Source organism: Varroa destructor, unplaced genomic scaffold, assembly GCF_002443255.2.
Source record: "Varroa destructor unplaced genomic scaffold, Vdes_3.0 BEIS01000001.1, whole genome shotgun sequence".
Taxonomy (NCBI): Eukaryota; Metazoa; Arthropoda; class Arachnida; order Mesostigmata; family Varroidae; genus Varroa; species Varroa destructor.
This window is the reverse complement of record NW_019211454.1, coordinates 33,525,861-33,553,453: the sequence shown is the minus strand read 5'-3', so window position 1 is coordinate 33,553,453 and position 27,593 is coordinate 33,525,861. Positions and strand designations below refer to the sequence as shown.

Genomic DNA, 27,593 nt, shown 5'->3' with positions numbered 1-27,593 from the left:
ACCTATCGCATCATTTTTATAATAACTTATTACCACCGAGATTATCAAACGCCATTTTTAGGTACATCCTCTACCGCATTTTTTTCCATCATGAAATACAAGAAGGCCACTACTAACGTATCAAGCTTAGATGGCGGCAAATCTATAGCTGATGCCGCTGAGTTAGATCAAACCTATTGGATTTCTAGTTCTACATAGCATAATTAGCTGAATTCATAACATTACTGAACTTGCCGGTCAATAGAGAATTTCTTTTATCGGCTTTTAGCTGATTCAATTCCAAGGTTATGACTGAAGACGGTAGCTTTTGACAATGGCGGAATATGAGCCCCGCTGAAACATAAACAAGCTGAATTTTGCCAGCATGTAAACTCAAATCGAGGACTTAGCTGCTGCATTGGCCCGGTACGTGCTGCACATGTGTTTGAAAATTCAGTTATCGTGAATGCCAAAAGTAACCTAAATTAATAAGGAACTCGTGCCAACAATGACTGCAATATGTTTCTCTTTCCATACACCTAAAGTCTCATCTGAACCCTTTTTGTTTAACTCCTAAGTAAATCCAACGGGAGACAATTCTAAGCGAAAAATGACTGCACTAATGTTTATCTTTCATTATAGGTCTCGGCTTGTACAGTATCGTATATTCGATCTGTGTCGCTGGTGTCGCCTTCTCCCTCTCTCCCTCCCTTTGCACGCCTGTTTTTGTGTTTGCCTTTAAAAATTTCGACGTTGCAGCCCATGCTTTATATCAGTTAGTTGAGAATTTTACTTTGCATATGGCTGTATGCTTATCTACGTGTGATTATCTCCTTGTCTATGTGATTCATACTGAAACGATAAATTTGACAGAGCTTCTGTTGGGCTGTGTGACCACACATTCGGTGTTGCCTATTGTTCGGTACACCCTTGTGTACGTCAAATGCTTGCGTTTCTGTGTGTAATGGTTTCTCCGTTGTCGTCGTCGTCGTCGTCGTCGTTGTTGTTCCCCGTGGCTTCTCGCCCTTTCCCGCCGTTGACCCAGATCTTTTCGTCTGTGGTCGCCGCCACCGCCATCGCCATCGCGTCCGGTGTTGGCTGTGACTGTTGCAGCGCTGTGCTGTGCAATCATCAGAGGCCGCGGCGTTTTTCCCGTTCTGTTATTCTCGTTGTCCTCGTCGTCGTCGTCGTCGTCGTCGTCGTCGTCCTCGTCGTCGTCGTCGTCGCCGTTGCTATTGTTGTTGTTGATGTGGCAGTTGCTACTAACGAATGAAAAGCACGGAAGCTCTGAAGGAGGAAGACGAGAAAAAATCGAGTCTGAGCAGCTGATGGCGATGTGGCGAAGCACATATACAGAGACACGTAACCATATACTACTGAAAAGATGGGAATCGCCTGCTTTGTTGTTGCTTCTGCCGCTGCCGTCGTCGACGCCGCCGCCGCCGCGGTTGATACTTTTATTGCCCTTGCTACTACATCCAGTACAGCTGATGCTGAAGGCTGATGCTGCTGTCATTGGTCGTGAGATTTTTCGTAGCATATTACGTAGCAAACGAAAAGCGTGATCATATCTACCTATTCAGGTGTCATGCATCGTAGCACCTCTATGAAATAATCCACACGGAAAATAGAACCGCTCGTTAGGATTACTAATCTAGTATAAGCATATACGGCTACCGAGTTTTTCGCAGGCTTTGCATCCAAGAGCCGTCTAACTTCATGCTGGACATTGCATCGCGCTGGATGAAAAGGTAGCGAATAATGTAGTATCTAGGTGCAGCTCGCCCCTTTTTCAATACACATTTTTGGTAGATTCATATAGATTAGTAACGTTGTTACTGGATGTGACAATAGGGCCCCGGCCGGTTTCTCAATCGAAAACTAAATACGAAGCGTGTGGAAGACGAAGATAGACAAAGGGTTCACAATAGCGGTCGCACGATCCACGGCGACGAAGCAGTGTACGGTGAAAATATCTGCCTAGGTAGAAAACGCTGTGCAACTTCGTGAACTGTATGGACGTTTCTTTGACTAACGCTGATTACCAAACAATATACAATAAACAATAAAAGTAAGCATCACCATGAGCATCACCGTCGTCATCAGGATAACGATGATGCTATGCATCCTCTTAGGGAAACAGAAGGAAAGCAAAATTGAAAGTAACTGTTTTTGGACTAGATAACGATTGCCTAACTCGGGCAGAAGCGAAAGGAAAACAGTTTAATTAGACGAAAATCGAACAGTGCTTGGTAAAGGTTCGCTCATTTTTCCGTTCGGCCTCTACGGTAACGGTTGCATACATTTGCCAGTATTCAGGCCACTGATGGACTGACTCTCGTGGTGGGGCAACGTGATCCATGTGGGTAATCGACATTGTCGTCGTGTATCACCCGCGCAACGTCCTGGCCGTTTCAACGGTCCATCTTGTCATCGATAAATAGCTGTTCGTTCTGGACACCAACGAGTAACGAATGAATTGGCCAGCCAGCCAGCCAGCCTGGCTGGCTGATGCACCCGTGGTTCCCGGCCACCTACGAGTTCCGCCAGATTTGCTGTTAACCGGAGTGCGATTATCACTATTACAGTCACTTCTGCCATGGCCTTTGTCGTTGCTATCGTCTTTTCTGCCTGCCGGCTAGTTTCTGCTGCTGTTTCTGAAGGCACGCTACACTGCACGCGGTAGTAGTGGGGGTAAAGTACGGGAAAAGAAAGGCAAGAACAAGTAGAAAACAAAAACGCACACCGGCACGGTGAAATGAAATTGGGAAGAATCGGAAAGGGGAGAGTTACACAGTGACCCAGTACTCATTGGTGCATTTTGTCGCTGCTGACGTCGTCGTCGTCGTCGTTCTGGAAGTTGGCGGCAACGCCGATGGTAGTGAGTGCCGTTGTTATGGTCGTAATAATTGCGTCCATATTAAATGCGTTGGCCGCTGTTGCATGCAAGGAATGAAAAACATTGTCCTTTTTTTCTCTCATCCCTTTGACGTCTTTTTACTCACATAAGAGTTGTCATCTTTATAATTGTCATTAGAATAACGATAACGCTGGCGACGGCACCGATGGTGGTACTGGCGATGAAAAATGACGAGCTGGTGAAGATATTGAAGAGGGCTGCTTTAACTGCAAACGAGATAAGCATCGTGCAAAATACGTATGCAATGAGGGTCACAGTGGCAGACGCTCATTGTAGCAATATTATTGATATAGTTGTAGCTACAACACTAACCCATTGCTAGGTCAAACTACTCGTCAACTTCAGTTTCTAGGATAAGCTATTTAAATCCAGTTAACTAAGATATCATTTTGATATATGCCAGACAAATGCCTGTATATAATATGAAGACAATACAAGGAATTTGGTGCCACTTCAATATATAGCAGTGCGTATAACCCGCAATAAACAAGTATGGCCGTTGTATGTCAAGCGGTAGCATAATCGGCCTTTTAGTATGTTTTCTAGCATGACAGGTTTGGTTGACTGGAAAAAAATACTGATAACCGTCAGCTTGATTTAGGCCAAAAATTTACAGTATCCAGGATCTTTCTCAATCGATTAGATATTTTAAAAAATAGTCCAAATTACAGCAATTAAATGCAGAGAAAAAAAAAAAAACAAAAAAAAACGCTGTATCAAAATAATAGCTTTCTATAAAATGATCGCTCTTTTCCAAGAACAATTTAGAAACAGCCTCACGTATGCTGAAGCTGAGGGCTATAAACTTATATACATACCTTTAATTAAACGATATGTACCACGCTTCTCATATATCAAAAAACAGCCTATTGTAGCTTTAGACAGATACAATGAAATACTTGTATCAAACTTCAAAGACTCTTGCTCAACCTATTATGTATTTTAAAAACGTATACTATTGGCGACGAAAACAAAATTTGAAAAACAAACAGGTTAAAACAGCAATGGCCGTCACGATTCCATTTACCTTTGTAAGCATGTAATATGTTCAGCAACGCTTTTAAGATGACCATTTCTTGCTACAAATAGCACCAAGTCAGTCATCATTCGGTTGAATAATATCGTAACCCTACATAGCCATTCTTCTATTCTCCCCTTGCCCCAAACGACAATCCATGTTTTTAGTTCTCTTTGGCCTATCTTGCAAAAAACATAGTCGTGCATCGTGCTGTATGCGCCGCCACCTGTAGCAGTGGCAAGTACGCTGATAGTACCTCTTTTGATTGCAAGGTTAAGTCCAAGCCTTATACACACAGCGGCTGTAGCTCCCTTTTTGGCCAATGGCAAAGGTGGCTCGTCTGACGGAATTGTCGATTTTGATGGAACAATTAAACCAAGATAAAATAAATTATACATTGCATGTGATGGCAATCTATCTCCGACCTGTACAACAACAATATCAGTCACGACAGTAATGAATACAGCCAGCACAAACATCTGCCAATATTTTTTGCGCCCTTTTTGGCAAAAGCCCAACACATTACACAGAGCCCGTTGCTGCCTGTAATACTAGCACTAGTTGCTAAATAACAGTTGGAGAGTTATCTACCGGTTACCTGACTCATGGCGCGGCGGAATAGCGGTTTCATGGAAAAGAGAAAGGTCAGGGGGTAGGGTGGGGTGGGGGGATGGAGGATGGCCGAAAAAACGCCACCTCTCGCTCGGGTCACCGTTAGCGGCACGACAGAGCAGCGAGTTTGGCCAAACTTTGCTGTTTTCTCTGAATACTATTACGACGACTTAACAACTAAAACTGCTACCACAACTACTACCATTAGTGTAGCTCCGCAGGAAACGAAAGGCCTGCGAAAGCATTGCATGGAGAGGAGAATTGGAATTGCAGCCGTAGGCACTCCAGCAGAAGCGACAGAACCCATCAAACGTAACCCTGACTGAGACCAACCGATGGCGCAGCGGCTGCTCTGACTGCGGGGAACGCTTTGGGCGTCTCGCGATGACGATGGACGCACTGGCAGCATTAGCCGCGGTGAGAACTCCGGCGGCTCGCGACTCATCGCCTCCAGAAGTGGGTCACGATAGGTCGTCCCAGAACAGCAATAAAAGCGATCTGACAGAAAAGCGGCCAACTGGAAAGAGCAAACCAATGCTAACAACAGCGGTAATAGCGCTTCCCTCTCTGCCTCTTACGTCAGCATTACGTATTCTGTCTATGGAGAACTGTCGGCCGGCCGGATAATGCAGGGAACACTTCTGTTGTCGTCGTTGCTGCTGCCGCGGCCGTTTCTGCTGCTACCGGCAGAACGCGGTAACAACACGAAGGCGAGCGTATGGCCGAAACGCGGCTGAGAAAGAGTGCCTCTAGTGCTGATACTGCTGATGCTACATACATAGATGGCTACCTCACTTCTAACCGCCGATCCATTGCGCCGCTCCGCGTCAACGACAGCGTCGTCTTCCTTTTTTGTAGTTTCTTGCTATTTCATAGAAACAACAACTACAGTGCCGCTGATAGTGGTGATGGACGCGGCGGCGGCCATACAGGCAAAAGACGGCGAAGACGTAGCGAAAAGGATCTTCTCCGATTGTGCCGCCGCTGCTTCTATCCATTCTCCATCTCGTCCTCATCCGCTCATTCCATCCACCCTCATTCCGTCCACTTTGTGCACTCCTTCTTCATCGTCTGCTGTCGTTTCTTCGATGTCGTTTTGGTTCTTCCCATCGCTATCGTTTTCGTTGATGGCATTGCTGTGTAACGCTTCCCTTGGACCGAAGTTCTCTTCGGTTCCTCGATTCGTGCGTCTTCTTCGGCTACTCCGTCGTCTTCTAGGCCGCCTGCTTGGCTTTCCCGTCTTGTGTTGTTCGTTGCGGTCGCCCTCGTCTTCTGTGGGTTTAAACCGCCGTTGGCTGCGATGACACTGGCATTAAACGACAAGCAAGGGTGACGGCAGAAATTCGTACTAGCCGTTCGTCATGGCTGTCTGTTGGCTTCGTCTTCTTTTTCATCCCGTCTTTCGCAGTCTCTTTATTGTCTCGCCCGATAGTCTGCCCTACCTGTAGCTGTCTTGTCATTGCGAGTGCGTTTCTCGTCGATTATTTTTTGCGATGCTGCAGCTTTTGCTCCCGATGCTGTTGCTCCAGGGCAGAACTGAGTCCTTTGACAAACAGACCCCGTGCGGACGCACGAGCAACAAGTACGTAGTAGTTGTTGTAGGCCGTGAACCAACACTATCGACTATTTGACCCGGTTGTCTAACAGTTTCGTACGACTATGAAGATGTGCAACGAAGCATCGACTTGTACAGCAGTCCACCAATACAATCGGCCGGGCGCCACTCAGTCACGCAGCAGCAACACATTTACCGCTGACGCTTCAACGTTGGTCGGTATGACCACGTCGCGTCTCATAACCGCGCCCACCTTCGCCGGTTTTTCTCCTGTTGCATCTTTTCTCGTTTAGTACTTTTTCGGCCTTTCCGTTAGCCAACCAGCCAGCGAGCTAATCCATTCCTATAATATGACTCGATCGCAATTGTCGTAGTTGTAATGGTGCCGCTGTGATGGAACGGGTGAAGATAGCAGCAGCAAGCTACGACAACAGATCGTGGATGTCTATCTTCTGCAGCAGCTATCCAGTTTTGCGGTCGTAGCGGGAGCGTTACGCGCAAAATCATCTGGGCGATGACGCAGGCAGCGATCGGTGATACTCCTATTCGACTGGCCTCACTTCACTAGGCTTGAGGAAAAGTGAGACCCGAGACGCTATCGATACGATCCGACGCGAGCAGAAAAGGCGAAACCGCGGCGAAGGCCAGAAGAACCATTTCGTCGCTGCTGTTACGAGCAGTCATCGTCCAGAAATACCGCCTCGAACAGCAGCAACAACAATACTATGATGGCATAACCGATACTGACATGAGGGGCGGTAGGAGGGGGCGAAACAGGCAGAGAACGGCCTGTTTTTGTTCTGATCTTTTTCTATATACGACTAAACAGAGTAGAGTCTATTTTTTGTCTCCATTCAGCCTGCGGCAAACCCTGCCGGTTCATCAGCTTGGAAGTTCGTTATAAGTAACGCTAAACAGTTTATGACACATTGACGCACGACGACCAACACGCGTAACCTACTTCCTTATATAAGTACTCAGCTGGTCCATGCAAATTGCGGCTTCGTTCAAATATACGTATAGAAAAGTAACATTGATTGAGATATACGAGCAGAATATCGAATAGAAACGGAAAAGGAAGTCGATGATAACTCCGATATATTCTACATAGATTTAGCAGTCTGTCGTGTTGAACGAAATATATATACATGTAAAATTTCGTAGAAGTGATTTTCACACAGCTAATCTGGACCTATAGAGGATTCTGCTCTCAGTCGTACAGAAAAAAAATAGATAAAAACGTGTGCTGACATGAACACATTTGGCAAAAAAAAGCGTCAGGTAAACATGCAATGACGTTCCACAATACGTTCTATCGCTTTCTTTTCATCAACGGTTGCGTGGCGTGCAGGGCACATTGGAAACGAGTGCTGTAACAGGACGGATGGAGCCGCGTTACCCAAAATGGAGGCGAAACCTTTTCCGCTACCTAGTCACCCTACCGGTAATTTCTGTTTGTCTCGTTGTTGTGCTGGGCGTCATGCTGCTGATGCTTCAGCTGCAAACATGGACCGACAAAAGGTTAGTATCAAGGTTGTATTATGATTATTTCGGGAAATTGCTACTTTTAGAGCACTTTTAAGGAAGGCCACGCAGCTATCACTGCTGACAGCTGGACTATCGAAGGAATAACTAACCCCTTCAAAGTATCGTTGATTTTCTTTTACGTAGCTATACCATATCGTAGTGCGGCCATTCGCTTTTAGCACGAAGCCACGAAAGAGTTCCTTTCTACCTTTTCCTGAATACTGAGGGGCAAAATTCAGCCTGGACGGGAACGACGAATTAGGAGTTCTACATAGAAACGGATTTAGCTAGTTCATGTGGAATCTAGTAACGAAAGCATCACCTCGAATGCTTCATAATCGAACAGCTGTTTTTTTTCTTTACGTGGCATTAGCTCAGCAATCTCACGATCCCGTGTCCGTCTCCTCTCTGTATATCAAGATAAGTATGTCAAGTACGACTGCATATACGATGCGGTCAGTGTGATTGAATCAGGTCTACACAACTAAAGCACTAAACACTATCAGACAAACTCATATGCTATCTACGACTTGTATCATATGTTACCAATCTGGTTGTTTAATACGCTATTTCAGCGAGGTGCCAACACATATATTAGGCCAAAAGAAGCGTCTTGGTGAGGTACGATAAGGTCTTATCTTAAGCACAATGTTGACTATTGCTGCGAAGGACGCTGAACAAAATTTCATTGACGATGCTGTAGGGAGGCAATTGATTATTTCGAGTGCATTTAAGTAACAGCCGAGTTAGCACAGAGCCGTTTAACGCCCTAGACGCCCTTTAGACGCGCGTTTAGACGCCCCCTTGTTTAGGAACAACTAAACTCTCGATTTTTATACACATAAACAGCAAAATACTTGAGGGACTATACGCACACGTCGCTCAATTTCTTCGTAGAGCATTAGATATATTCGCGCAAGTTATGCGGGATGTGTTGAAGTTTATATTATATTGAGCTAGCTAGCTAGAATCTTTAGAAAACTTTGGAAGAAAAGCGATCCTTATTTTTTCATAGATAAATTGTTCTTCGACTGGCACACGATTAAAATAGAAATTTATTGCTAGCATTTTATAAATGACCTACATAGATTGAAAAACATCCACAGACAAACTAAGATAGGGCAAAATCCGATCAAATAGTTCTCATCGAACCGATTTCATTGGTTTCCTATGAATGCATCTATGAAAATAGGGCAATCACCTATCAACAGTGACGCTTCACCATTTATCCATATTGCGCATGGCAGTGACAGAATTTCATTCTAATTCAATCATATATCTACAGTTCCTAATTTGAGCTAACTAACGAGATTAAATTTAGTTTTTTGTATGATTAACAATTCATAGTCACATTCATCGTTAGGTTGATGATGAAAAATGGCCTAATCTTACCTCAGTGATAACAATAAGTGAGCAGCGTTGTTGTGAGAGGCTTCATCCAACTAACTCTACGCATTCGCCAGGATCGGGCTCGCTATAGGGTGTTAGGCGAGTCCTAAAACCTGTAGCGTTTAGGAAAGTTACGTAAACCGCCACGATAACAGACTAAAAAAGCAGTCCGTTAAAGCTCGTTATTTCCTAATCATGCGTTCCCCAATTTCGTGTCCTAAAAGAAACGTGACTCTATAGCGAATGAACGTGCTATCTTTTTGGGCTAAACTGTTCCACTTTGTTTTAACGCCGTAAGGTTGTGCCGCTTTCCGAGCACCCTGTATGACTGTGCACCAGTTTTGCCTCGGGTACCCAGCCCAATAGGTTGTTCTCAATGGGCGATACAATGAATTTTCGAGGAAAATTAATACAGTAGACTTATGTCGTCTTATGTTATCGACACAGGTTTACTGAGCCTTTAAGCGATTGACAGAGCTTATCTGCTGCCCGGACTAAAGGCTTCGAGTACTCGTAGCAGCCCTGTTACTCAATCACAGGATGATGATACAGTGTTACCTAATGAACACTTATCATCTTGTATCTGGCATACTGTGGCTCTTCAGAGCCAATGAAGCCAGCCACCGAAAAGTCATTTTGATTCAAGTACAATGGACTTCACTTATGAAGATAGGCGCTTCTGAAGCTCCTCCCAAAAAATAGACGTGAATCAACACATCTTTGTTATCAAATTGTTCGTCAACTTCCTTTATAACGAAATGAACGGTAGGGTTATCAAAAAAAAAAACCAGTAAAAATGAAGGCTCTATTCAGGCGTCTAAGATGTGTGCGTATAGCAAAAGCTGTCAAGCTAAAGAACGACATCTATTTAAATATACCGTTACAAATCTACTACTAGGATATATCTTTAACTGTATTGGCTCGTAAAAAGAATATAGTTCATGTCAGAGCCCTCATTTCGTAGGAGAAAAACGTAGGATCAATCTAATTCAAATTAAGAGTTTACGATCTATTCATACAGCTGGCGTGCGCTAGTCACCCTAAATTATTATTATTTTTTTTAAGTATTTTATGGTGGTATATATATCCAGTGTTGATTTCTCAGCGGCGATGGTGTTCGGAACGTGCGCGGACCGATTACTCCATACAATCAACGGCCACATGACTAGCGAGCGTCGTCCACCGACAGCTCTTCATAAAGAGCAAACATTGAACCTTGAAGGCCAATGTGAGTGTCATCTAATGTTTGCCCTTGACTGTTTTCACCACATCCGCTTATGATACTGACGGCAAAACTACCGTTGTTGCTATTACTGCTGCTTCTGTTATTGTTACTGCTACGTTCATTCCCAGCCTCCGCCTTGCAGACGTTTGTTAAGACGCTACGCGCCGTCGCGCGAACGAACGACCCGATTGCGCGCGCCTTTCCGAGTGAGACACGTTGGCTGGTCGACAGTTGAGCTGTCCTTTGCCGTCGAGTTGACGATAGCGTTGGCAAAAAGTTCAATAACCCATGTATCTATCCGCAACGGAAGCAAGGCCAGACACTGAAGCCGATTTGTTGCTGCCTGTCGGCGCGACGATGACTGCCATACTCGACGTTCGGCGCTTCCGGCTCGAGTTTGTGCGTGTACTTATATATATATATATATATATATATGTATATACGTGAAGCGCTCATAGTCAGCACCTTGCTGACGCTGCTCTGTTGTAGCATTGACGATTAGTTCGGCGGTTCCCAGCTGATATTCGTTAGGTTTAGTAAGTTCGTTTTCGATATAAAGGAATGAAAGTCGTTACTGTAGTTCCTCCGCTAAAAGACAGGTCATAAATAGCAGCAATACGTATCTACAGTATTCCGCCCTGGTAGCTATTGGAGACTTCGCTTTAGATCTATTCTCCAGCCTAGATAGCGGCTAACTGCTGCCTACGATGAGTCCAGTCGGTGGCTATTCCAACGCTTCGAAAAGATCGCAGCTCCATTCGAACGACAAGAACAATAAGAGACCCCCTGAATGGTACAGAGGAAGATTTCTGTGAATACGAGAAAGGTTATAGTAATGGGCACTGTATTAAGGCCGAAAGCGGTATCATGATGCTGAAAATCCGGCAGGAATCGTCCGTTGGTGTCTTTCTTTACGCCAGCAGTTCATCTCGTTCTGCTATCTCTCGAATGTGTCAGTGCGCTGATCTGTGGCTGGTTATCTATCCGTTCGGTAGTGTTGCGCTGAAGGGAAGCTTTCCCTTGCCGGTAGCAGCGACAGTCGCAAAGAAGGACACACCTGATCAGCTGATCTGTACTTTAATCACGATTGGCTGGCCCAAGTGTTTTTCTGTATACAGTCATTCATAAACTAGAATTTAGACGAAAACTCTAAATGTCTGGCGTTACACTTTTCTAGGTATTTCTCTTTAGTGCCTTAACTGTAGTTACATTTGCCTAAATCGGCCACAGTTATGGAGTCTATTTTTGCGACCTTTAATCCAGATCGTAGTTCCGGCTCGACAACGATACCTGCATCTTAAACAGGCCAACCCCCCGAAGCAAATGCCACATCAGCCTTGCGAGAAAATGCAGGCACCGAAAACATCTGTTTTTGGTCAATACTTATTAATGAGCTGAAAAACTCCTTAGTATTGATGCCAAATCTTGTCATTATTTCGGACATTAATTTATGAGGTAGTCGCAGGAAATGCCTATTTCAGCATCTTGAAGCGACCTCACACAACCTGGCCCCCACTTTGTCTGTTATTAACAAAATGTGCTAGGCGATTCTCTGCTGCAGACATAATTTCGCAAAAATTTACCGTTGAAGTAACTGTATATATTTTCATCTTAAACAAAATAATTTATTGAACAATCAGCTTGTCCCCAAACATTTGAAGATTAATACTGATTCCTACCAAAAGATATCTTTGATTCGTAGAGTGAGGTTCAGGACTTTCCTATTCAACCCGTTGCTGCTAAGAACATATTTTTTGCCAGAAAGGAAATTAGGAGCACCCAATAAATTCATCAAATATCAACAAACCTTAATAAGGAATTAGTTCTAAAAAGAAAAATATAGACAATAAAACAGAACTACAATATAGGTGTGGAGCGAAATTAACGCCAAACATTTAAGTTGTTTGTTCGCCACGTATGTTTGTTTGCCAGTGACATACATCTTCGAGGAGATCCGTAACTTCGCTTCAGACAAGCCGGTGCTTCTTAGCTCGCCGCGACAAGTTAATGAGTATTCTTTTTAAATAAAACGAAAGTGTTCAGCATTCGAGTTAGTTAAAATTGCTTACAGCATAACTTAGATTAAATTCTTATTATGAACAATTCTATAGTTAGATAAACGATTTATCTAACGATTGAGAACGTTAAATTGACAAAATTGCATTTTTTTTCAAAGTAAAGAACTAAATTCATCTTGCCGTATTGACAAAGGTTTCTCCCGTGATCCGGCGATCTTTGTACTATAATAATAATAAGGTCGTCAGCCTTAGACGAGCGATTCAATTGAAACGGTTTCACAAGGCAGAGCTCGCTTTTCTCAGAACTTAAAGTATCCACCGAGTCCCTGGAATTGGTTTTTCTATTGACAGTTGTTCCTTCTCGTGGTGGCAAACGAAGGCCATTGGAACCGACGACAGCGGCAGCTAACGTTAACCAATAATACCGGGCCAGCGCAGCGCGTCGTTTGATCAGAAAAGCCGAGAAGGGAACGGGAGCCCGTTGCGCCAACCCGGGTTCCCTTACCCTCTAACACCGGTTGATTTGGTGGTCGTGCCACTAGCCAAGGCGGCTGACCCAGAAACCCTGAACTTGACGTAGCAACAGCGGCTTGTCCCGTCAGCAATGGCACGCGTTGAGTCGCGACCAGCATTGGCTTTACCTGGCCTCAGGCTTTCTCAGACTTCGTTAGCTTAACAAAACAATACAGTGACCTACAAAACGGTTCGCTACAAGCCGGAACTACCTCTACGTAACCTAAACCTTACGTAATCTAAGCCCCCCAGCTAGTTGCAACTCCCGTTTCAACGATGATTTCGGGTTACAACGACTGCCGTTACTTCAGTCACGAATGGGTCTTCGTGTCTCCTAAGGCGGTTTTTCAAAGACTTTTCAGGTTTTGCTGTTTCACGCGAGTACAAAGCTATCATTCCCATCCTCTTCCGAGGTCCTGCTGTTTCTTGGCCAGGTTTTGGTCGGCTGGTTCGTTTCAGTCGTCACCACCATCATAATCGCCGACATCGCTGTCGTCGTCCGTATTATCCGGCACTAGCATCGTGGCCAAAAGCAGTGCTATCGTTGAGTTGGCTGGTCTCCTCCTCGTCCTCCTTTCTCACCGTTGTTTCCCTCTTTCAGTGGTGGCAGCGCGGACTCGCGTCTTTAGATCACTGGGTCATCCTCCTCAGGTTCATCGTCCCTTGCTGACCCGCCGGCAGAGGATTGCTGCTGCTGCTGCCGCCGCCGCTGCCGCCGCTCTGCGCCACCATCCCCGAACACCACCGTTAACAGCGACGGCTACGACGCGCCGCGCTGTTACTTCCGTAGTGCCGTTTGGCGATAGCGCGCGTCGCTCCGCTCCCAGCCACTGAGCCGCCAGCAGCAGCAGCAGCAGCAGCTGAGCGGCCTGCAGAGTCTGCTGCCTACCGCAACCTGCAGTAGTCGTAGGGCCGTGGAACCGCAAGCCGTTTTGTTCGCCGTTGTGCCAGCTGCTACGGTCACTATTGCTGTTATTTTGTTGTTAAAACTAGTGGTAATGGTTAGTTAGGTGCGGAAAATTGGTCGTGGCAATCGCGTCCTTCGGGAAGTCGGAACAGAGTGACTAACTTTTTGAAAAGGGTGCAATTCTTGGACTCGGCTCTACATAGAGATAGATAAATAGATAGATAGATAAATATATATATATATATATATATATATATATATATATATGTGCATACGAACTTAGAGCGGAAAATAACTGTGTACCGCAACACAGAGGTGAATGTAAAACTTCGGTGCTGAGTGAGCTTTCTGCTGGTGCTTGTCGTATAGCAAGTACCCTGCTAATTAGTAGCTTGCGGTCAGTGAAGTACAATAGGTGGCTAGAGACATTTGTTGTATACAGAGGCCCGCCTGCCACATAGACTGCAGCCCTGGAGGGCCTCGTGGTTAACGGCGGGATGGATGATTCGGGGCTCGACTCGGTGATGTCGAGTCCCAAAAACTGGATCTCGACACAGAACATGTTCTGCTCTAAAGTAGAGATTCCGCAGCCGAGCACGCCTAGCCCAACGCTGTTAAAGGTTAGAGATGATCTGCTTCTCGAGGAACATACAGTTGTTTCGCCTCCGCCAAAGTGGAAAGTTGAAGAACACAAGGCCATACGCTCACAGATTGAGATCATTCCGTGCAAAGTGTGTGGAGATAAGAGTTCAGGTGTGCATTATGGCGTCATCACTTGTGAAGGCTGCAAAGGTTTCTTCAGGCGGTCGCAAAGTTCAGTAGTCAACTATCAATGTCCACGACAGAAGAACTGCGTGGTTGACCGAGTGAACCGGAATCGTTGCCAATACTGCCGACTCCAGAAGTGCTTGGCATTAGGGATGAGTCGTGATGCTGTTAAATTTGGTCGAATGAGCAAGAAGCAAAGAGAAAAGGTTGAAGATGAGGTCCGCTTCCACCGTGCCCAAATGGGTCTCACAAGCAACCCGTCAACACCGACTCCGGCTACCAGCTCCGACGTGGCGATTCCGGACTCAACAGTGGTCATTTATGAGCCGCCGACCACGTTCCCGCAGCCCCAACAGGTAAACTATCAGTTCCAAGATGACTTGTCCACCGATTTCTATGCATCCGCTTACGACTCGAATGGCCTATGCTCCACAAGTTTCGACGTTGACTTCCCTAACATTCGGAGCATCGACCCTAATCAGTGCAGTGACGTAGACACGCTGTGTTCAACAACACTGGCTTCCACAACGCAGATTCCCACCCAACCCGCACATCTCGACTTGCTCTCGAAAACGATTTGTGACGCCCATCTCCGTACGTGTATTCTCAGCGACCAGGAGATTCGCATGAAGATTCTGCAAGCTAAAACGTCGGGAAATAATAATTCGAAGCTTGATTATTATCGTAACATGTCACAGGAACAGCTTTGGGTCGACTGTGCGCAAAAGCTAACGCAGGTTATTCAGCAGGTAATAGAATTCGCCAAAATGATTCCTGGTTTCATGAAGCTTTCACAGGATGACCAAATCGTTCTGTTGAAGGCAGCCTGCTTCGAGCTCTGCTTGCTCCGTATGACCCGATATTACGACACTGAATCGAATTGTGTCCTGTACGGCGACGTGCTGGTGCCTGCCGATGCATTTTTCACATCGGACGCAGCCGAGATCAAATTCGTCACAAGTGTCTTCGACTTCGTACGTTTTCTCGCCGGGCTCCAATTAGACGACACTCAATTAGCGCTCTATTGTGCGCTCGTTCTCGTCTCACCCGAGCGTGCCGGCTTGAAGTGCGTGGCTGAAATTGAACGAGTATCAAATGCCCTCCAGAAATGTCTTCGCTTCGAGACGTTGCGTGAGCAACCAATCAAGGGTGATGTCAATCTCATTGATCACCTCCTGAGCCAGCAAAGCATTCTTCGAAATCTTTCTCGCTGCCATCTCGAGGCCCTGCGTGCACTTAGGATGTCCTGTCCCGATATTGATCTGCCCCCGCTACATAAGGAACTCTTTTCAACAGACTAGAAGCAATCGTTGTAGCAGAAGACGATGCAAGGGCAACATACCGGCCGAGCGCATATCTACAAACAAAACACATAATGTGAAATATATACACAATAAATACATAGGAATAGATAAGTGGCCGTTATTTGGATCTGTTGATCGATGACGTTCGAAGTTCTATAACGGAACAGTGAAGATGCGATTCGGAATTCATACGATGGCCATCCTGTTATGTTCAGTCATTATTCAATGACAAACATGGATCATGCTGAGGTTTAAAAGAAGCTGGACTAACGCATATATGATACATACGATACTAAATAGTCCAATGTTGTACTTTTCTGTACTACTTCGTAGCCTGTACCCCTTACTCCTCAGTCCCCAACAACCTCTACCCGGAACCCCCCAGTTGTATATACTGTGCGTCGCTGTACATAAATACATAAGTGCGATATTATATGTCGTTTCGTCGACACATTGTGAACTGTAATTGGTGATATTAATTTATGTTATCATTCGCTGGTAATTTAATTTATATATATGATCCCAGCAACAATTGCCTTACAACTATTCTTATTTGAATAATTATAGTTATAAACAGTGGACATATATATATATATAAGAACTAAACGAGAGTAGAATATTTATACAATTGTTGTCGTCGTCCTACATTCCTATATTTATTTGCTTGGTTAAACAGAAGCGGAAACCACACGGGTAGTAGCGCGGTAGAAATCGACGCGGAAAAAGCGTGACTAAGACGCCATAGAGTAGAGAAGATCGAATATGCGCACCATTGCCGTTGTCACAGCTACGAAGGCGTATAGTAGTCGAATTTTCAGAAAATATATAGGGAAGAACAATTTCGAAAAGTCGTATAATGATTTTATTTAGGCTAAAAGTGTCCTGCATTAGGAAAATGAAAGGTCGAAAAAAAGGTCAAGAAAGAATCTACAAGTTGAAATAGCCGTACTAGATTTTGCCGGATTTCATCTTAGGGCTTTCTTCGTCATCAATCACGCTAAGCAATTGTCAAATGCGTTAGTACATCATTGATTGACTGACGTACGATTTACAGAACTTTGGCAGCTCCGACAGGTTTCAACTTTTTTCTAACTTCTCTCACCTTTTGCTACTATTACTCTGACTTTATTACTACTCTCGAACTGACAAAATGGTAGCACATTTATGTAGTTGAAACCCCAGAAAACACACGAAAACGATAACAGCTATACCCTATATTTGTTTACTCTGTCTATTGTATATGAACACCTCATCTGGTTACCATAAATTTATGGCGATATTACAAGTCATCAATAAACTATTCATTTCTCATACAAAAGATCGCCTATAATCCTGTTCATTTTACTCATGTTTTGATTTAAAGAAAAACCACGTGCCGTGAGTAATCAGGGCCATGCAGGGAAAGGTTAGAGAAAGGTCTTTCGGCCGCGACCTTATATGTATATGTATCTATATATAGCAGGTCATTGCAGTGCCTTGGCCAGCAGTTTTAGCATGTCTCTTCGTTTTGCCTGGACAAGAAAGCCCTGAGCTTGTACTAGTTTTTCCAGACTGTCCGGCAGCGCGCCACGTCGCATAACAGTGATGAAGATACGAGCTTCTGCTCGTTTGTCGGTCCATTCATCCGTAGCTCGCCGTTTGCTGCTTCACATTTCCAACCCTTCATGTGCCTTTGCGTCGATGTACGTACACATGTGGGCGCGTTTGCCTTGTGCTATTTTCTTTCTTGAAGTTTCTAGGGGGCGCAGTAGCAGTGTTGAATTCTAGCGACAATTATGCGTTTGTTGTGATGGTGCGACAAAGATAACGAATCCTGCTGTTTCGTTTCTGCAGGCACCGCGAGATGGTCCGAGTCTTCCTCCTTACCAACACATTTTCACATGTTCAGATGACGACTATGGAAATATGACGGTTTTGACGATAGTGGCGGTCCTTCTGCAGAGAAACAATCTCTACGGACGCAGTCGCAGTCAGTTTTTGTGATGCTGGCAAACGACGATCATCCATTACATGGCCACTTCAGCCATTGTGCTCCTCGGCTTCGGAGATGTTGCTGTCTTTTCTTTTCTAAGAGGAGAACGTGTGGTTCGTGTGCGTGCGCCGAGTCTGCTTCATTGCTTGCATGTTCATACGTTTGTCAGTCCGCCCGTCCGTCTCTGCCATTCTGTGGAACTCTGGGTAGTTCAGTTTCTCGTTGTTCTGTGTGTTGTTGCTTGACAGCGCTTTGGGTCAACTTTCCTCCTCTCCTAGCCCTGACCCGACTTGACTGCTTTCGGCAAGGAGGGGCAAGAGGAAAGACTACGGGACGTGTTAAATACCGAACGTCAAACATCAACATAGAGCATCAAGCACGGGACCGAATCGAGCACAACTCGTCGCGACTGCCACGCGGAAATACGGGGCTAATATAACCGTTGCTAGCCAGGCACGTTCGTCACTGTGAATGGTGCCGCTGCTGCACGTTTTCGGAGTGAAGCGTGTGGCTTGGGTTTCGTTGGGTAGGCAAAGATTAACACCCGAAATGTTTAACTGCTGTCCCTAGTTGGTAGGCCCACCTTTTAGAGCAGCAGCCTTTTCTCTATTATTACCATTAGTCGATCCCAGCGTGTCGGTGCGTGTTACGATACGGCGCTATGACTCTATCGGATAGTTAACACACCAATGGTTAAAAAAGAAACATTTGTTTGTTTGCTATTGACGGACACCCGACCCTATCGGTCGCAAGGGCTCTTCTCTGCAGAGAAATGAACTTATCTGAAGAAGTAATATAGTAGTTAAGTGAACGGTATCTACATTGAGCATGTGGCTAGTGCGAGAGGTTTTGTTACCTCAAGACAGAAGAATAGATGAGTCAGTCCCTGAGTAGACCGTGTTTTGTTATGTATGAAGAAAAAGGTTTTTGCTTGTACAGACAATAAACACAGTAAATATCTGGAGCTATTGGTTAGCTTTGCTAGTACGTCCGTACGTTAACCCTTTGTTTTGCAATAGCAGTTAAGGTTTGCAATCATTACATGGTTTAGGTTTACATTTTTTTTCTCCATGTTTAGTAAGAACCAATGTCATAGATATTGCTGTTTACAGCCTTATCAACAACTGTTCCTCTGGATATATATATCTAATTTATAGTAGTGTGGCAGAAAAGTGCCTGAAGGTCAATACCGGTGCTTCAGATGTCAAACATGGAGCCATAGAGCGTCTAAGAAAGGTTTAAATTCAGCTAAAAGAAGACATACTTAAATGCAAAATATTTTCATGGACAATCAACGAGAAAATTCTTTATTTTATGTCCTTCAATAGGCCAATGCCAGCGATGTTTGGACAAATGTTCGCTTTTCATAGTTTGATATCCTTTCAATTATCTTGGTTCTGTATTTCTAAGACTGCCAACGGAACAAGGATTACTAACTATAATACGTCTTCAAATACAAACTTCCACCAAAAGTTACGGTCCATAACAGTTGCATTATCCAAAAGAACTGTCCATATACAAAATCTAATCTCGCTTATTGCCTTTTGCCTAACAAGCACCCTGTTGTTACTGCTGCTGGTGATGATATGTGTACGTACGTGCACGTGTACATCGATGTTCTACCTTTCTGCCCGTTTTGTGCACTTGAAACGGTAGCGGCACCGGCGACAACGGTAGATCGCATCGCATGCTATCATATTCTACATAGAAGTAGAGATATATTTTTTATCGTCGCCATGGGCGGCTCGTAAGGTATTTCGCATCTCGTCTATTCTCTCGAGCCATGAAGCTGGTACTGTTGCAGGCGCTAGTATGCAACGACTGACAAGTGCGTCGGTCGCTAGTCTCTGGTAAGCATGCTCACCAGGCATCTATCCACCGGCAGCCATCGGCCAGCCGTGCTCTCGACAATGCCGGACTTTACCGTCATAGAGTCATAACGCCATGTCTAGCATCGCGTCATTAGCCGGCCGGGCTCACTTACTTTGCTGGCCAGCAAAAAAACGACGACGGGGCGATGGGAGTGACGGCGATCAAGCTCTGTAACGTTGCTGACTGCTGGCGATACAACCAGGTGAGTGCTGAGGCTGTATTTACTGATCGCTTGCTTATTATTACTGGTAATCGTGGCTGTTGTCGGCTAGCGACTGCTGCTGACGGTGGCAATGCTCGTCGTCATATCAGATCGTTGTTGCCCTTAGCTTAACTTGTGGTGTTGCTACCGCCAGAGTTAGTGATGCTGCATAGTCCGAAGCCTGCTTCGCGGCCTGCGTGCTTACCTGGCTGGCCGATTGAGTATCGGGCCACTTCGCCGTAACAGGAGTAGAAGTCCTCACGCAGGGGCTCGTTGCTGCACCGAACGGAACAGGCTCACCCTGGGCTTGTCGTAGCATTAGTCGGGTAGTCACTCAGACTTGCCTTCCCAGCATTTCGTCTCTCTACACTGGCAGCAGCAGCAGCCAGGCACGCAATCGTCACACAAATATGACTGACTATATGTTTCAGCCGCGCGTTTTACGCTAAACGAAAGCACTGAATCGGCCAAATAGGCGAGCTTTGGACCCGGTCGACGGCTAACTAGCGGGCTCAGCAGCGTACCGCAATGCGAAGTCAGCAACGTGCTCTGCCTGTCGGTCTTCGGGTCATTGAACCCCGGATGGCTGACCGTTTCAGCGGCGCCTCAACGTCTGCGAGGCGAAAGCCATATTGTCGTGGCATCAAACAGAATATCCAGCCAGAAAACTGAGTGTCGCTTCGACTGGCGCGTATTACTGAAACGACGGTGGCGGTCACTGCCGTTGCCGCACTCAGCGTTGTCGAGCTTATAGTGCATCTGTTGTTGCCGCTTTCGCTCGCGGTGGCGGTGGAGAAGACGAAGTTCGAAAAAAAAAGACCGTTTTCAGCTATTGGCCGTTATCGCTGCCGGCGCTGGTGCTGCCGTTGCTGTCGTTTTCGCTGCGTGCGAGTAGCCGCGCATGATGTGAGAAGGACACTAGGGTGTAATGAAAAACCAGGCGAAGGGCAAACAGGACTAAAAACATGCGATTGCATACAGGCTGGTGGATAGTAGCAGGATGACTGTGGCAATCCGATAATGAGTTGGCTACAAAGCGAGACAGAATGTGTCGGTCTGAATAGGTGGTCAGCTAAAGTATGTAACAGTATTTATTGATAGAAAGGGAATGGAACGACTGATATGGTAAAAGAATGGGTCAACATTATGACCGAAATGTTCAATGGAGATCTCGCCCATGGTGCCTCAAGCGGCTATGGGCCATTCGAAAAATGTCGACAAGGCAATCACGGAAAGCCTGCGAAATTGCTGAGAGAAATTCGATGTATGACATAATTTGTAGAAAAGGTACAAACACCATTAGTGCTTTCGTCAGCCAGTCACTTACGAATACCTACTTCGAAAACGATGACGAAATATAAGTAAATCCAAAATAGTGGTAAAACCTGATGAGGCAAATGTATTGTTTACACACTATATTCCCTATATGCAATGCTTACATTTCGTAGGAGGGTGTTTTACCCCAATAGGAAATTTTCTAAAAATATTACTCTATAAAGCACCGAGGTCTGTTGTTTCCGGCTATACCTGTGGCAGCGAGCATTATCTATAATATTTCAATATTACAGGATCGAATTAAATCGACGTGTTAGCAGACGGTTTGATTTAAAAGTAGCTTTAAAGGAAGAAACCTACCGCAATTCTAGGACTCTTAACCTTGCCCCTGACTTTAACAAGAGTGAATGAAATCATCTTGTGCCCTCCGCTACTCCTGAAGGTAAAGTGAAGGTAGTAACGTGGCTTTCAAGTATTATATTTACAACCTGAAGGATGCACTCTGGTGTTTAAATTACTAAACATTAGCTACTTTGTTTTTTTTTTTATCACATATGACTTTAATTGCAAGTCCCTAGGGAAGATCAGAGCCCCGACGATATTTATTGGTGGCATGAGCTGAATGGGGTTTCATCTAATTTTTTGTGGTAATTTTCAGATATAAGGATGACAGTTTTAAAGGGTGGGCGATGTCAATGCTACCGAAAGTCTTATTTGCTTTGATCATTCCACTGATGGATTCGGTCTACAAGAAGGTCGCTGTATGGTTGAATGATAAAGGTACACAGAAAAAAACGCTGAATCCTTTACTATAATGCGTACGAAATTTCTAATACGGAACTCGTATTCGACGGTCATGATCTTGGCCAATATTAAATTTTTGCCAATTAAACGCACACATTGTGGTGTTCTGCCCTATGATGACAGTATATGGTCTCCAAATACTGTGACGATAATAACAAACACAGATGCTCGCTAGTGTTTACATTGGAGCAGTTAACGGCAAAAAAAAAAATCTTTGCAGAAAACTACCGACTTGAAGAAACTTACGAGAATCATCTCATCATGAAAATATCAGTGGTGAGTTGGTAGCACAATGTTAAGCATTTGTTTACCTAGTCGTATACTATCGTCTATGAAGCCAACAAGCAAGCCCCTTGTTTGATCGTATCCATTATGTCTTTGCTTCATAGGAGCTGCTGATGCGCGGAAGGAAACTAACTAATTCTGAATTACGTTCTAGTTCCAATTCGTCAATTCGTTCTTATCACTCTTCTACATCGCCTTCTACTTGCAAGACATGGACAAGCTTAAAGATCAATTGGCTGCACTTCTGATCACTCGTCAGGTAGTTGGAAACATTAAAGAATCTCTTCTGCCGTACGTAATTGAGACACTCTGTTTGGCAGAGATGACTGCTGCCAAACGTCGTGCGTCAATGATTCCAGCAGCAACGAACACCGACGAAGTGGGAGAGGAAGGCGAAGGCCAAGAAGCCCTCAGTGGTCAGCCCGAAGCGGTCTCGGAAACTGGACCTACTCAGGCTGAGATGGAGGCCGCTATGTATAGGGTGCGTGCTTGTATTTGGAATTGAACAAAAGAATACCAGAGACATTTGAAATGATGATGATGAACTAAACAAAACTTACTTACACGTTTTAAAGCTAAGAAAACGTTCAAGATTAAAAATAATTTTATGGAAACGGTTACATTTTCTTTTAGATAGTGTTACAAACCCATTATAACTGAGATTTAATCTCATTGGAACATCGTGCTGTACTTCGTCATACTCGTTGGATTTCAGCTAGCCATCCTTACCGGTTTGTTTGCCTATGTAAAGAAATAATAGATTCACTTTGATTTATATAGCCGATAAAACGAATCGGCAATCGTTAAATAGCCCCATCTCCGCTTAAGTTATGTAGGATAGATTATGCAATACTTGTTACAAGCGATACCCATTTTTGTGTGATGATACAGTATGAAGGAACGTTTGAGGATTATCTGGGAATGTTTATCCAGTTCGGATATGTGGTATTGTTTTCGTCGGCATTTCCACTGGCTGCCCTTTGTGCTCTCGTGAATAATCTGGTCAAAATTCGTAGCGACGCATTCAAGCTATGCGCCATATTCCAGCGACCGTTCGGGGAACCAGCCGAAAACATTGGCTCTTGGCAGGTGAGGAAACAAGACAGTCGCGGCACTTGTTCATATGCTTCGTATCCTACAATCTGCACTTCTTTCATTTGTCAAAACTACCTCAGTTATGATATTCAGCTTTGGCGTACGATATTCCGTAAAGTTTAATACTGAACTGGATGACCTTTATCTCATCGATTACCAAACCTTTTGTCATGTGATAGGGATCGTGCGTCGGTACCGACTTTCTCTGCCCCGTTTATCCTGACCCAATAATTAACACACCTTCGACTTTTTCTGCACTTTAGGACGCTATGGAAGTAATGGGAATGATCGCTGTACTGGTAAACTGTGCCCTGGTCGGACTTAACGGCCCGCTGGGCCGCATGTGGCCTCACCTCGATCCTCTCGAAACTCTCGCCTTAGTTGTATTGGTTGAACATCTGCTTCTCCTGCTAAAGTCAGCGATCGCGTTCGCTATTCCCGATGTCCCTCATTGGGTGCAGACCGAAATGGCTAAGGTTGAGTTTCAACGACGGGAAGCCGCCAGGGTGAGAGAACTATTGAGCTCTGCACTTACTTTTTTTTATACCAACTGTTTGTAAAGCTGTACGACTGTTCGAAATAGCGTTTGTGAGTAAATCCGTTTCATTGAAGTAGGCAGTGGTAGCATTTATTACGGTACATTTTGCTTCCATATAGCGTCACGTAAATAGCAACCCTCTAATTTTGATCGTCGTTAGTAATGAGCTTCCTGTTAGAGAAAGCATTAAGCCGAGTTCCACACATTTTGACTTTTTTTAAAATTTCAATTCACTTCAGCATAAATAGCATCGCGCCTTAACCACGCTTCGAATGATAGAAATATTTAATTACGGGCTACAGAATTAGAGTTCTGCGTTGATTTTAGCTAATCTGTCTGTATAAAAGCGCAGCGTAATTGCTGGGAACTTAGAGAGATCAATCTGCGATTTTTGATAATTCTCTTCGTCTGAATAAACGGATATTTGTTTAAAAGCGTTGGTTTTTAACGAAGGGACATGTGCATAAATGTTTCTTTTATCATGGATAGTCCACAGCTAAAGCGCTTGCGTTCATTGCGAAGAATGATTGGATAGTTGGCGTTGTCGAGCCGTAAACTCCTTGAATTAACACCTTTGCGTACTTTTTATAGTAAGTCAACTTTTTAGAAGTGAGATAACAATCGATATATCCGTGTTTATTGATTTTATCGATCGGGGCTGTAGAAGCTGCCATGCACTACGGTAACCCAGTGTTTACTGGGTTGCCTTCTCTAAGGCTGCAACTTCTCAAAGCTGATGAGACAATCTGAACACTGATGCTCTATAAAATCGGGGCAGGCACTGAAGTTAGCAGGACCGTTATATTTTTTTAAAAGTACGCTGGAGATACTAACTGTAAGATTTGTTCTTAAGACTTAAGGGATTTTCACAGATCAATCTATTAGAAAATATGTTCTTTTCTGTTTGGTGTTTGGCGGTTAGTTAATAAGCCGAACATACGAAATAGATGAAACGAAACAGAAACGTGGATACGAAAGTAAATTCCCTAACGAATAAAGATTACCTATATGTTAGGACCTAACATGAAATTCGAGGTCCTTTCGTTTGAGCCATGACATACTGCTCTAACGAATAGGCTTCCCTTGGGTGGTAAAATAGAAGCCCAGTTAATGCACGTTTCATCTCTCAACTACCTGATTGTAATGCAATCCCTTCACCTCAAATAGTCCGAAATTCACATAAGCGACAAGAGGAGATCCTTCACCGGCGCCGTCAAATGCGTCCGCGTGCATCAAACACGATATGTAAATTGATATGTATGCGCGCAGTATCTCGATATGCGCGCACGAACCGTGCCCAATGCACTATTTACTAAAGGCCATCTCCATATTGTGTACTTTTGCTTATATCCTGTCTACATCTTTTAGAGGAGCGTTTGTTATATGACCTGGATGGCTGATGCACTTATGTAGATTCGTGCTTAAAATTATGGGCCTGGTTTTACAAGTGCTAATTAAGTTTCAACTCAAAAGAGAGTGCGATATGTTAGCTACTTTTTAAGTTAGCGTTTTAAGGCGACGCTACCAGATCAGCCAGAAAAACGAATCCTAGACAGTCGCCAATCAATGGGAGATAAATTACTATATTTGAGATGACAATGCATTATGATAAAATAGTCCTGTATTTTAGATAGAACTTCGGCTCTGCGACCAAAATAGCGGCCCGGCATAAATAGCTCTGATATTATAACGGAACGGCCTAGCATCCTAAACCATGTTTGAGCTTTATAATTTATGTATTATTTTTAAGACTGTATTGCACTTATAGACGGATATTAACAAACTAACGTATGAAAAATAGCACGATAACCATGGACATACCAAGACTCTCCTATATTTAGAGCTGGTCAGTTCTAGCAACAAAACAAGTCAAAGTAGACAGGACCCTTTAGCTAGCCCGGAAAGTCCCATCCTGATTTTTTAATTAATGAATAACTTTTTCTACTAGAATGTAGGTTAAGATCTAACGCTTGCTTTTGACCGATACAGCCTTATTGGATATTTTTATTAGCTATATTGATTTCTAATCATTTTGAGGATTTTTTTTTAATATTCTTCCGTTTCTCCCTTGATTTTTCCGATATCAGCACCACACGCAAGGAACGTTCTCTTCCGCGGAAGTGAAACCCGCTCATACACAAACTGATCAGGCACCCGTGGAAGACCACGGCGTTCAGACCGAATCTGTCGACGCTCTCGACGAACAGCTGGTACCTCAACGTTGCACTGATAACAAACTAACAAGGTCACGGACCGAAAGCGCGTCTGCGTCGCCCCCGCACTGGCGGAAAAGTCTCACTGTCATTGGCCAAACACTTACGGAACGCCTATAGTAACGAAAGCAGTTGACATAAGCGCGGACAATGTGTGAATATCTATTTCCCAAACGTATTCACTATAACAACTATCGAACTAGTAGTTATTATGGCTTGTCCCGTAAGAAGCTCTGTACAAATATAAAAATTGCGCGTATACAAGACGTGTTGAATCCCTACTTCTATTTATTCCTCTCATAGACATCGTTATATATCTGTACTATGCACTAGCCGCTACATAGATTAGCATCCGACAACGACGACGGAAGATTTGTTTACGGGCGCGATAAAACGGCCGCTAATTTGTAATCACGCAGGCAAAATATGTCGACTTTCTGATATCTCTATTCGATGAGCTTTCGGATGGCTTCGGAATTGGCCGAATGTTTTTGTCTGTCAGCACAGCGGTGTCGGGCAAACGAAGCATTTGTTCGAAGACATTGATATTTAGGTGTCTTTTTAGATCTACCATCTAGTCGTTACTGACGTCCAAATAAGAACTCGAGCGCAACACAAATGAATAAGTACTGTATATTCGAGCGAGTGGTCTGTAAATACTTAGAAACGAACTGCATTTCAATATATTTGCGGGAGTCCAAGGGAACCTTGTATTGGTATGTGCTAAATAATAAGTTTCTATCCTAAGGGCTTACCGTTGTTTGTAACTTGAAGCGTATCCTACGCAACAATACACGACCTCTTCCTGGTGATGATGGTATACGATACGAATTACACTTCAGAACGTAAGCTACAAGGCATCTGTCTGAACGGCAGCGGCGTGCCTTTTTGCTTTCAAAGGTAAAAGGTTTCGTGGGAAAACTCGCCAATGTAACAGAACGAGTGATATATGAAGTATGAACAAGCAATTTAGTCAACAGCCTTCTTCCTAAGTTCTATCGCTTCACTATAATCATTGTGCGACGAGCAAATCAAAAGCATCAACTTTTTGATAAACTTTCGGCACACCTTTCGATAACTAGAAACGGTCTAGCCATCTTGACAGCACGCTTTTAGTTGACAAACAAAATTCCCTTTAAACGGCGTCAAGTCAAACTTTGGTCGCAGCGCGTACGGCCCACATCAGGTAAGCTTGTAACAAATGCGTGTGGGATTTCAACAGATCACCGAGACCAGAAAAACTATCGTTTGCCAAATATCACATAATTAACATACGTGGCATCTGCGTGACTATGTACGCAAACCACACGGAACGTATAGGCCGTCATACTTGAATAGTCGCGGTTTCGGAAGCGCATCTATTGAGATCGCTTCCAGCAAACGAAGTGTCTCATGCAGATGTACGAAGCACGTGATGACGTATAGCAGACAAGTGTAATCACGACCGTAAGAAAGTATTTCCGATATTTTCCAATGAAATGGCCCACTTCTAGATTTGATAATATATAATATGATAGATAATGAGCTCATTGCCGAACGCCGATGAGTGCATGTTCGTTAGCAATGAATATTTAATAAATTATCGACTTTTCTATGAGGATA

General features: G+C 44.2%; 2 protein-coding genes across 3 annotated transcripts in view; both read left to right on the top strand.

Moving 5' to 3' along the window:
- LOC111244387 (anoctamin-8-like) overlaps positions 1 to 27,593 on the top strand; it is a 43,956-nt gene extending 16,363 nt beyond the window's left edge. For both annotated transcript variants that reach the window (XM_022791458.2, XM_022791439.2), the window contains 7 exons: positions 7,436 to 7,605; positions 21,715 to 21,836; positions 22,081 to 22,136; positions 22,300 to 22,626; positions 23,037 to 23,234; positions 23,504 to 23,746; positions 25,866 to 27,593. In XM_022791458.2, the coding sequence (XP_022647193.1) occupies positions 7,436 to 7,605; positions 21,715 to 21,836; positions 22,081 to 22,136; positions 22,300 to 22,626; positions 23,037 to 23,234; positions 23,504 to 23,746; positions 25,866 to 26,111 (1,362 nt within the window). In that variant the 3' untranslated portion in view covers positions 26,112 to 27,593. The remainder of the gene's footprint in view (positions 1 to 7,435; positions 7,606 to 21,714; positions 21,837 to 22,080; positions 22,137 to 22,299; positions 22,627 to 23,036; positions 23,235 to 23,503; positions 23,747 to 25,865) is intronic.
- On the top strand, positions 13,722 to 16,326 carry Hr3 (nuclear hormone receptor 3 ROR-beta). The gene has a single exon (XM_022791469.2). The coding sequence runs from the start codon at positions 14,161 to 14,163 to the stop codon at positions 15,730 to 15,732; it is 1,572 nt and encodes a 523-aa protein (XP_022647204.1). The 5' UTR covers positions 13,722 to 14,160; the 3' UTR covers positions 15,733 to 16,326.

Excerpts from the sequence above, each read along its gene's own strand:
- Hr3 (XM_022791469.2), top strand. The coding sequence starts at position 14,161 with ATGGATGATTCGGGGCTCGACTCGGTGATGTCGAGTCCCAAAAACTGG.